The 12,286-nt window shown below is 38.7% G+C and overlaps 1 protein-coding gene across 2 annotated transcripts in view; it reads left to right on the top strand.

Annotated features, from left to right (window-relative positions):
• The window catches only part of CLCN5 (chloride voltage-gated channel 5), a 171,645-nt gene extending 164,825 nt beyond the window's left edge, over positions 1 to 6,820 (top strand). The window contains exons 9-12 of one of the 2 annotated variants that reach the window (XM_080653679.1): positions 667 to 853; positions 2,175 to 2,573; positions 2,718 to 2,934; positions 4,738 to 6,820. In XM_080653679.1, coding sequence (XP_080509805.1) covers positions 667 to 853; positions 2,175 to 2,573; positions 2,718 to 2,934; positions 4,738 to 4,828 — 894 coding nt within the window. In that variant the 3' untranslated portion in view covers positions 4,829 to 6,820. The remainder of the gene's footprint in view (positions 1 to 666; positions 854 to 2,174; positions 2,574 to 2,717; positions 2,935 to 4,737) is intronic. The other variant, XM_080653678.1, reaches the window with a different exon arrangement.
• The last annotated feature ends 5,466 nt before the right edge of the window (positions 6,821 to 12,286 follow it).

Raw genomic sequence — 12,286 nt, 5'->3', positions numbered from 1 at the left:
GAGGGTTCCTTTTCTGGATAGTCAGGCAACCGTAATCACTACCTGATTTAAAATAATCACTTATTCTTTCTTTGTATTGTCACAAAATAAACTGAAACCTCATGTGCCATTCTTTTTGTGTGAGCAGTTGGTTAAGTGGGTATGAGCATTGCATTTAAACCCCATCACTAGTATTTACTAAATCTTGGCCTTGGGTAAGTTACTTAATTTCTCTGAATCTTAGGTTCTTTGTGATTTGGGAATAAGAGTACCTACCTCCTGAAATCTTATCTTTAGAGCATCCAGAATAGAACATAGTAGATAGCCAATAAAGGATAATTGTTTTTTGGGAAAATGTCTTCATATATGAGAAATTCCATCTATTTTCCTTTTTCTTTGGGAAAGGCTTAATTTCTGCCTCCAGTTCTTTGTTGGTCTGGAGAGTTCAGGCTCTAGCCTGATGGACCCCGAATCAGGGTAAGATTCTTTGCAGTCATACTTGCCTGCACATCCCAGAGAACCCCTAGTCTCTGTAGTTACACAAATCTTTATAGCCACTTACTAGCATAGTATATAGTTACATTGTCATTGGCCTGTTTGCTTCTCAGAGGGTCAGTCCTCTAGTCCTTACATATACCAGGCAATGACATTATTTCTTACTAACCATCTATTACTTTCTCTTTGTAGATTCCTTCTGGTCTCTTTATCCCTAGCATGGCTGTTGGTGCTATAGCAGGTCGACTTTTAGGAGTAGGAATGGAACAAATGGCTTATTACCACCATGACTGGGCCATCTTCAATAGTTGGTGTAGCCAAGGAGCTGATTGTATCACTCCTGGCCTTTATGCAATGGTTGGGGCTGCAGCCTGCTTAGGTGAGTAGTGTTTGCATTGATTTCAAAGTTGCTACCCAGGTGATATAAAAAAGAAGAGTGATATTAAATACAATTGACTGCAGATTTTTTTTAAGTGACCATTTTCTGTTGGGTTTGCCATTTTTCAAGTTCTTTAAGAAAGCATTATTGATTGTCCAAAGTACTGTTGTTTTTTTTCCCATACCGCCCTGAGTTTTTTCAGATATGTCAAGCCTATTCCTCCATCCTATCTTTGTACTTGCTGCCCCTTCTATGAATACTCCTTCCTCAGCTATAGCATAGTTAGTTCCTTTCAGCCTTCAGATTTTATGTTAAATGCTTTTCCCTAGAGAGTAGTTCTCTGACTGCTCAGATTATATGTTTAATTCCTCACATGTTCCCCTCACCCACTTTCTGTTGGGAACATTTGTATATTATTACAAATTGTCTATTGTCTATGATAGCATACTCTTTTATTAAATAATTGTTAAATACTTAAAAAAGAAGACATTCTTTACCATATATCTACATTCCTCCCCTTTAAGAGTAATTCTACTCTCAAATCCATCATACTGAGGAAATGATCAGAAATTTATACAAATATATCTGCTCAAGAATGTTCATCATGATATTTATAATAGCGAAAAGTTGGAATCAACCTAAATATACACAGTAAGGGACTGGTTAAATAAATTATGGTGCATCTATGTAATGTTATACTATGCAACCATTGAATGTGATGTTGATATTTAACATATTTAAATACAGTGTTAAATAAATTTGCAATAACATACAAAATGTTCCCAACATAAAGTGGGAGTGGGAGAGAACATGTGGGGAATTAAACATGTAGTATGAGTTTGCTCATGAAAAACATATTTTGGCATAGTAAACAACTTGAAAAAGTCATTCAAGTTTTTTACTCTACTTATTTCTGGGCAGTGAACTTATACTAGTAGATAATGATATACTTGTTTTTTTATTTTCTGAATTTTCCACAATGGGCCTGCACATTGCACAGAAATGGCCTCTGTAGTGTTACACAGATTATGCATGTGTTCCGCAGCTACTTTTATAATGGGGGGAGCACAGTAGACAAAACAAAAAGAAGAATCAAGAACGCATCTCATACTTTTGTAGATGTTATTTTGAGAACTCTGATTCATTTCCATTGTAAACTTCCTTTAATGCATTGCTGGGGTCAGCAGTTGTGAGTGAGACATCCTTTTAGCAGTGTTTCTGTTAAGTAAGCTTTTCCTGAGTGGGGCCTGTAGCAGGTCAATAATTGTGATGAATCCTATACTCTTCCCACCTTCAATAGCCTGTGCCTGTTTCTTTGCAGGTGGAGTGACTCGGATGACTGTTTCTCTTGTTGTCATAATGTTTGAACTAACTGGTGGCTTGGAATACATTGTGCCTCTGATGGCTGCAGCAATGACAAGCAAGTGGGTGGCAGATGCTCTTGGGCGGGAAGGCATCTATGATGCCCACATCCGTCTCAATGGATACCCCTTTCTTGAAGCTAAAGAAGAGTTTGCTCATAAGACCCTGGCAATGGATGTGATGAAACCCCGGAGAAATGATCCTTTGTTGACTGTCCTTACTCAGGACAGTATGACTGTGGAAGACGTAGAGACCATAATCAGCGAAACCACTTATAGTGGCTTCCCAGTAGTGGTGTCCCGGGAGTCCCAAAGGCTTGTGGGTTTTGTCCTCCGAAGAGATCTCATTATTTCAGTTGGTAAGGATTCCAGAAAATGGATAATAGGATTCACTGTGGAAATAAATAAATGTTCATAAAATGGGGGAAGATGGAGGGAAGAGGGGACTAGTTAAGAGGCAGAAATAGCAGTTTAATTTTCAACATCTTCTATTTTTCAAATAGAAAATGCTCGTAAAAAACAGGATGGAGTTGTGAGCACGTCCATCATTTATTTCACTGAGCATTCTCCTCCAATGCCACCATACACTCCACCCACTCTAAAGCTTCGGAACATCCTGGATCTCAGCCCCTTCACTGTGACTGACCTTACCCCCATGGAGATCGTTGTGGATATCTTCCGCAAGCTGGGACTGCGACAGTGCCTGGTTACACACAATGGGTGAGAGCTCTTTGGTGAAGGCGAATTGGATTGTGGGAGAAAGACTGTAGAGAGAAAGAACGTAATTCACACGAACATTAGTAGCACTTATAGGCCTTTCAGAAGCCCTGAAATGAAGATGGATGTGTTTCTTTTATTGTCATAATTTATAAAAAAGGAGTTTGAGGAAGAAAGTGGGTTTGAGAGGTGCGAACTGCAGGTTGCATATTATATATAACTCAGTTCCTCCCCACAAAAGAAATAGCTGTGTTCTTATGAAATTATAATGGTATTAAATAGAATATGTATAGTATTTGGTCCTTACAATACCTTTGTTTTTCTTATATGAGGATGAGAAAACCAAGTTTCAATGAGGTTGGAAGATTTATACTAGCACTTCCAGTTAATATACACTGAGTGGCCAGATTATTATGATCTCTGAATGCATAATAATCTGGCCACTTAGTATATATCCTATATAATAAAAGGCTAATATGCAAATTGTCCCCTGGACCAGCAGGCAGGCTGGCCAACCACCCATTTCCCTCCCTCTGGCCAGGCTGGCCAGACCCCACCCATGCACGAATTCATGCACCGGGCCTCTAATATATATATATATATTTATACACACACACACACACACACACACACACACACACACACATGCACACTGAGTGGCAACTCAATGTATAGTACAAGTAGGCTTTAAACATAAATCTTCTGACTCCTAAGGCCAAGGCTCTTTCTTTCTGGGATATTTCTTTTTTTCTTTTTTTATTGTTTAAAGTATTACATATGTCTCCTCCCCCCCCACCATCAACCCCTCCCCGGCCACTCCTACCCCCCAGGACAACCCCCCCCACCACCCCAGTGTCTGTGTCCATTGGTTATGCTAATATGCATGCATACAAGTCCTCTAGTTGATTTCTTACCCCCTCCTCCACCCTCCCCTACCTTCCCTCTGAGGTTGGACAGTCTGTTCGGTGTTTCTCTGTCTCTGGATCTATTTTTGTTCATCATTTTATGTTGTTCATTATATTCCACAAATGAGTGAGATCATGTGGTATTTATCTTTCTCTGACTGGCTTATTTCGCTTAGCATAATGTTCTCCAGTTCCATCCATGCTGTTGCAAATGGTAATAGTTCTTTCTTTTTTACCGCAGCGTAGTATTCCATCGTGTAGATGTATCACAGTTTCCTAATCCACTCATCTGCTGATGGGCACTTAGGCTGTTTCCAAGTCTTAGCTATTGTAAATTGTGCTGCTATGAACATAGGGGTGCATATATCCTTTCTGATTGGTGTTTCTGGTTTCTTAGGATATATTCCTAGAAGTGGGATTACTGGGTCAAATGGGAGTTCCATTTTTAAATTTTTGCAGAAACTCCATACTGTTCTCCACAGTGGCTGCACCAGTCCGCATTCCCACCAGCAATGCACAAGGGTTCCTTTTTCTCCACATCCTCGCCAACACTTGTTTGTTGATTGGTTGATGATAGCCATTCCGACAGGTGTGAGATGGTACTGCATTGCTGTTTTGATTTGCGTCTCTTGGTTGATTAGTGACTTTGAGCATATTTTCATATGTCTCTTGGCCTTCTGTATGTCATCTTTTGAAGTGCCTATTTAGGTCCTTTGCCCATTTTTTATTAGATTGTTTATCTTCCTTTTGTTAAGTTGTATGAGTTCCCTGTAACATTTGGAGATTAAACCGTTATCAGAGATAGCATTGGCAAATATGACGGAAGAGAAAAAGTATCCCCCTTGAGAATGTTATTTTAACTACAGATTTTTTTGTTTTATTGTCTTGTTTTGTCTTTTAGGCGATTGCTTGGAATCATTACCAAGAAGGATGTGTTAAAGCATATAGCACAGATGGCGAACCAAGATCCTGATTCCATTCTCTTCAACTAGAATCACAGGGTTGTGCTGGATTCAAAACAGAAAGGACATTGCAGACCGTGGATATATTTTATTAACTGGGTACCCAAAACACATTTCCCATATCTGGATGGTGAAGTTATATTAGTGTGTTGTCCCTTTCCTACAAGTTAACCAGTTGCACTACATAATAATTTCTGGAAGTTAATCTCTTTAGGAGAAAATGCAGTTAGGCTTCTGTGATGTTGCATTACAAAGATTTCATGAAAGAGTAAACAAGATTGCTATGGTTTAATTATTTTTCTTTTTTTAAAGATATTTTTTTAATTTAAAACAACTGTTAGCCAATATGCAATCACTGAAAACTATGCAAGAAAAATGTTGACCGTCCTAACTGATAGCCTGCAGGAAACTCATGAAAAAGTCACTTTTTTGGGACTCTAATTATCATTGGTGGAAGATGAAGTGTAAACTAAGGAGCTTTGCTTTTCCAACCAGAGAGAAGAAAACCAGAAGGAAAATAGGAATGGCATTTTCCAGACTGTGAAAATTCAGTTCAAATGTTATCTTTCTCCTGTTACAATATTTAGCATTATTAGTTTGTGTGTGTATGTGTATGTTAATTTTAATATCTGATTATAATACAATGCTGCTTTGGTTAATCTCCTCTAAATGAATTTAGAGAGGTTGATTTTAATGGCTTGCTTTTCCTGGTACTCTTTTGAAGTGCACAAAGATAAGTTACAGAGCTTTCTCCTTGTCTGCTCTAAGAAGGGTAATTTTCTAGATGGTATTTGTTTGCTAGTAGACAAGGACTTTGCCATGCATTTATTAGTAGCAAGGAATGATTTCTCCAGATGAATGATTAGTGAAGTTCTAAGCAAAATCAATGACTAGGAACTTTAAATTTTGTGAGGTTCCAACTCATCCTCTTACCCAGATGCCACCTCCATGGGTGATGGTGCTTTAGGCTTCTGGAATATATAAGGATAATAAAGGGAACCAAGTCTAGACTGCATACTGGTAAACTAGGGAAGATTCTGAACTGTATCTACGTTCTCATGCATTCCTTCATAAAGACCACCAGTACTAAAATAACTGGACACCCATGCCTCCTCCCAGTGTGAAGTATGTAGAACAGGTCAGTATTGTTCCTGTGAACATGAATTTAGGCTTGGGGTACTTTCAAATATATTCAAGTCATTGAAACAGAATAGAATAGGCAGTTGTGACTCCCTTTGCAGCTCCTTAGAATTCTGAATGAAATGCAGAACCATCCTAAGACCCCAGGGTGTGGATAAGGCCTGGTAACACCAAAGGTGCTTGCATCCAATTGAAAAGGTGCCTGTCTGAATTTCCTACCACCTTAACTGCAGTAGAAAACATCACAGTCTAGGGACACCTGGTGGAATTACAGAGCCACCACCATCATTCCGATCACTGTTTCACTTTCTACAGTTTTACTCATGTGTAGTTGTTCCCCCTCAATTCTTTGCCCCTTCCCACTCCTCAGTCCCGAGTTAATCATTCCTATTACAAAAATAATTCCCAGGGCTAGTTAAATTATAAACCAAGCCTCAGTAATCTTTTGGCATGTGGACCAGAGGTAACACACAACCATGGCTCTGTTCTATAACCCAGTCACTGCTACCATGCCTCAATATCCACATCGATGCCCACAGCAGTGAGACTTAACTGCCAGGGGTGAAAGTTCAGCCTTTTGCATTTTACAAGTCTGTTCCCCAGCACTTCTCTCCATCCTTCTAGCCTGGAATCAGCAGTCACTCAGCATATCCTTCCCAGCCCTCCACCTCCCTTCCCCAAACACTTCATACCTCATTTTAAAGCTGCTGATCCCAGAGTCTTAAGCTTTTTTTAAACCCTTAGTTCTTATCTTTCCCAAATCTGAAATTATGTTATTATCCAGAACTAGGTAGTCAAGGCTTATTCTTACTTTTATCTTTAAAATATCAAAGCAGTTCCAAGTTTTTTATTTTAAGTATATCACTCTAGCATTTTAATGACAAAGAAAAAAAACTCTCTAGGATATATTTTATGATAGTCATAACTCAGCAACTTTACATCTTTTGTCACTTACATGTTACTGATTCCCTTGCATGAGATGTGGCTATTTTTCCTGACTACCCTGGTACATTGTGTAGAAATCAAAGTTCTTATCTGTAAATTTATGGATCATTACTTATCTTATTAGCTATCCAACTAAAGTTTGCAAAACAGGAAATGTAAGTTTTTCTGGTATTTGATAACAATGAGAGATTTGGTTGCATTTCGTAGTGCAGCAGCGATATGGAGGGATTTCTAAGTTTGCCTTTGTGTTTCTTCTAGGCTCCGTTTATAATTTTAGACAGATGAGCCAGTGTTAAGGTGCTACTTCAGAGACTAAATTCAAGAAATCAGATAACACTGTGCCAAGGTAAACTTTCTAGATGCTAAGAACCGATTGGCCCTCCAGAGAATAATATTCCTTTGATACCTCACTCCTGATAAGTTTCATCCATTAACCTCAGCTTCTCAGGAATCCATGTAACTCATATGCTAGAAGTAGCTATAGTGTATGGTATGCATTATATGTCAAATCCTATGGTTTGGCTCAAAGGTTGGCTAATTGCAGCTGGAGTTCCCTGCTAGACTGCTAACTCAGCACCTCACCACTCAAGAGTTTCTTGTCTTGAGGCAAAGGAAAATGTTCTTTCTGACATTGCTAATTCAGCAGTTGGACAATTTAGCCAACAAACAAAGCTGAATTAGGGAGCTCTGTCAGATGTCCACAGACCTCAATGGCAAAAGACAAGATAATCTGTGATTTAAAAATGAATATCAGTTTAAATTAGTCTAATTTGGTATTAACAAAAGGAAATTGCCCGACACAAGGGAAGGATTTACAAAAAAATGCCAATAAGTACTTTAGGATTTCCCAAGGAATAATATCCAGTCATGAAAGGAGTGAGAGTCTATAGATTTGTAAAAGTCTGCTATATTTTGTATCTTCAGATCTTTAATGTAAAAAATTAATGAACCTCAAGCACTTAATGATGATTAGTTATACCATTAGAGGGAAGAATTAGGGGACTGAAAACGCAAAATAATGGCCACTTTCAAGATCATTTGTATTTAGAAGTTTGTTCAGATACTTTGTTCTTTTCTGACTCTGGCCTCCATCTGGCTCAGCCCAGCTATGGAGCAGACGTGGACTAGTCCATAGAACAGATATCCTCTGGTGTATAATCTGACACTGACAATACTTTGGATTTGCCAGCTGGCAGAATAAATTATTAATTTGCTGATTTAACTGCAAAGCACTTCAATTGTTTTGGTACCAAAGGCTGAATCTGAACGCTTTACAGAAAGAACAGAGCACAGTATAAATTTCTCTAGCCAGCCTTCAATTGTGTTTAAACATGAGAATGATAAAGTAATGGAAAATTAATGTGGTCTAAGGCTGTGAAATAATTCTCAATCGTGTTATGAACCCGTTCAGGTATGGGGGCAGCAAATATGTTTAAAAAAACTTAGCATATAATAGAGTCCATCATGGAACATAATTGTTGCTCTATGTTTTAAGTATTTAAATTACCTATCCCATTTGAGTCTTGATCTTGGTTTGTTTTGTTGGGTGATAAGAAGGAAAGTGTACTTGTTACCCTGCAGTATCTTTTTAAAATCATAAGGAGTGCAATTTTTGAAGCTGAGTTTTTAATGATTGTGAAGACAATATAGAGAATTTGAAACAACCAGTGTGTTTTATATTGCCAAAGTACTTACTGATGACTGACCACATTGTACTGTGAAGAATCGACTTATCTGCATTGGATCAGAGCCAAATACATGCAATCCATCAGTTCAGAGAAAGCAGGAGAGCATCTTCCATGGCAGTGCAGGGAGTATTGAGCTCTTAAAAACCCTGAGAAAAATTAGGAATTTAGAAAGTAAAGGGGAGGTTGACTATTGAGTCCTTTAAAAAAAATAGATGTCTATATATGTACTCTGAATATCCTAAAACCTTGATTTTTTTAAAAAAAAAACCACCTTGAGATTGCCTGGATTCCCTTTGGAGAGGGAATGGAGAGTTATGGCAGTGGAAAAACCCTAGTAAGAAAAAAGGGTAAGATGGTGGAAGGAAGGCCAGCCACACATCTTGGCATTTATAAACTGCTTGATCATGTGCCCCAAGGGAAAAAAAAAGTCAAATAGTCTCCCAAAGACCAAGCCTTCCAAGCAAAAGTATTTAGCTAAAGTGAGTCTATTTTTATGGAAAGGGCTGACATAAGACAAAACATCTGCTCTTGAAGGTGGGGAGCCACTACTGCCATTGCCTAAATGATAAGCTTTAGGGAGATTGTCTTGAATTTTGATAACAAAATATTTTTAAATCTATATTTTTAGCCTCCCCAATATGTACTTATTTATATTAGAAAGAAAAAGGTGAGGGTTTCTCAGATCAGAGCTCAGGGAGCTGTGTAAATTTGATAGGAAATCCGTTTAGTATACCTGTGGTGACCATAGGACTTTTGCTCTGCTTCAATTTCAGTTGTTTGCTCCGAGGAGAGAAGTTCTTGGAATAGCAGGTGTTAGAAAATTCAGGTTATTCCCCAAACATTTGCTGGCCAGGGTCTCATTTCATAACATCTGGTCCTGGGTAAAGTTTTCAAGTGATGTAGGGAACAAAATTGGTTTTTCCACTGTGTTATCTGGTTTTGCCAGATCACCTAAGAAAGAAAGAAAGAAAGAAAGAAAGAAAGAAAGAAAGAAAGAAAGAAAGAAAGAAAGAAAGAAAGAAAGAAGTCGATGTGCAGAGTTTGCATTTCTTGCATGGGGCTTATTGGGTCACTCAGCCCAACCCTGCAGTCATAAATTCCTACCTCTATGTTCCTGCCAAAGGGTCTTCAGCCTCTGTTTGCACACTCAATGAATGAATGCCTTGCTTAAAGAAAGGCATGTGATACTACAAAATTATGAGGATTTAAAAAAGTGATCTTTGCCTCTCTCTTCCTTTTATCCCACCCTCTCCCCCTGACTATGTCTCTCTCTTTCTCTCCTTCCTCCCTTAAGTTCAAAACTTTCTCAGTTGTTACAAGCATATTGTTTCAAATGCGGACCTTGGAGAAAGGAGAGGATCATTCTGAAAACCGAGAATAGAAGATAATTCTGAGTTGATGGGGCGAATGGAGCTTTGCTCCACTGCAGGGGCAAAAGCTGGTGGTATTTATTGGGACTGTCAAGGGCTTTAGCATCCTGAAGGCAGATATATGAAGTATTCATTGATAAACCTTATTATTTTGTACTAGTCCAAATCTTTTGAAAGTCAGAAGCAGTCTAGGATTTGGTAAGTGAAATGCCACCTGACAAAATGGGGACAAGGGAGTGGCCTGAGATGGTTTTATCAAGGCAGGAATCTTCAGCCTCATTATCATACTGAGTGTACCTCAAAATATATTGACATTTAAGAGTGTTCCTTTTCCCTCCTCCATTTTATCCCTTATCCATCTTTTCTCTCCTGTTGTCCTGCCTTTTTAGTACTAGCTTTTAAATAAGTATTTAGTTTTTATTATATATTTGGTCCTTTGGGACTATGTAATGATTAAGAATTAATTTCATTCTAGATAAAAAATGATGTGCTTAATATTTTGTTCTTTTAAACTGTCTTTTGAAGCTATGCTGCTAACCAGGTACAGGCCAGAAAGGAGTTGAGCCTGATAGACAGCACCCAGGTCATATCACTTAAGGATGACATTGATGTCATGATGGTGACTCTTCTTCATTTGACCAAGGCCAACATCATGCTCTTACCTCTATCCATTCATCTCTGGCTATGGGAGAAATACCACCCTTTGGGTGAACCAATGAGGCCAGGAGGATCAGAGGGTTCTAGCCCATGGGCCACTATAGGAATATCTCTGTAATAAGCTCATTCATAGGACCGGCTCCAGCTATGGTAGCTGAAGAAAATCTGTCTAACTAAACATTTTAGTTCATAAGAGTTGGTAGAAGTTTAGCTGAAGCTAATGTATAGACATCAACTAGGCAACCAAAGCTAATATAGCCTGAGTTTCCACAGGAAGCTGAGCTGTTCAGAGTGTTTATTTATCTGAATGTTGCCAACCCTTATTGTCACGCTTTCTTAGCTTTATTCTAACTTTTAGAGATATTGGTCCCTGTTCATAGGTACAGCCTGTACCAAAGCTGTGAGTCACTGCTCACTTCATTCTGCTCCTTGGTCATGCATAGCAAGTCTAAAAAGGAAGACATGGGCTGGGGAGTTATTTATTCCCTATGCTTCTACTAACTAGCCTCGAGATCTTAACCGTTCTGTGCCTCAGTGTTCCCATCTGTAAAATGGGGATAGTGTTAATTGCCCTACCTACCTCACAGGGTTGTTGTGAGGATAAATTGAGTCAATGAATGGAAAGTACTTTGATGAGTAAGTGCTATGCAAATTGTATGAAATGGAAATAATCATGTTAAAGGCAATGGAATGGACATTGGCAGAAGGGTTAATGGGATTGTCTAGTCCTTTCTCTGTGTGGCTTAAACCCAGGTTGCCATTGCTTTATACATTTCCACTTAGCACAGATTTGTAATTATGCATGTAATAAAGCACAGCTTTATCCAACCTGGTGTCTTGTGTGTTTTTGATGACTTTCAATTTTGTACCTATTGATTTCTAATAATAAAATCAGGGGAGCAGTGTATCAGGGGAGGATAGTATAAAAGGCAACTGCAAATTCCTACTAGCAAGCTCACTTCTAAAAAAGATTTATTAACTACTTAATTATTTTTACATTTACAGATTCAGTAATACTTTTTTTTTAATATATTTTATTGATTTTTATACAGAGAGGAAGGGAGAGGGATAGAGTCAGAAACATCGATGAGAGAGAAACATCGATCAGCTGCCTCCTGCACGCCCCCCAGTGGGGATGTGCCCGCAACCAAGGTACATGCCCTTGACCGGAATCGAACCTGGGACCCTTGAGTCCGCAGGCCGACGCTCTATCTACTGAGCCAAACTGGTTTCGGCGATTCAGTAATACTTTTTAAAAAATATATTTTTATTTATTTCAGAGAGGAAGGAAGAGAGAGAAACATCAATGATGAGAGAGAATCATCGATCAGCTATCTCCTGCATGCCCCCCACTGGGAATCAAGCCCACAATCCGGGCATGTGTCCCAACCTGGAATTGAACTATTACCTCCTAGTTCATAGATCGATGCTCAACCACTGGGCCATGCCACCCGGGTGAGATTCAGTAATACTTTTTACCATAAAGAGACAAATGAGGGGCAGCTTACAAAATTTTCTGGGAGATTCCAGATACCTCATTCATTATGGCTACTTAAATGTTCTTGCCTCATACATTGGTGATACTTTCCTGATGGCATGAGAATTAACTGGGAGCTGTAGTTTTCTCTCTTTTTGAGTTTTTAATGATGTAAGATTATGGACTTCTATAGGGCTCTTACCTATGTACT

Source organism: Plecotus auritus (assembly GCF_963455305.1).
Source record: "Plecotus auritus genome assembly, chromosome: X".
In the NCBI taxonomy this organism is placed as follows: domain Eukaryota; kingdom Metazoa; phylum Chordata; class Mammalia; order Chiroptera; family Vespertilionidae; genus Plecotus; species Plecotus auritus.
The sequence above is the reverse complement of the archived record's forward strand: the minus strand, read 5'-3'. Positions and strand labels throughout refer to the sequence as shown.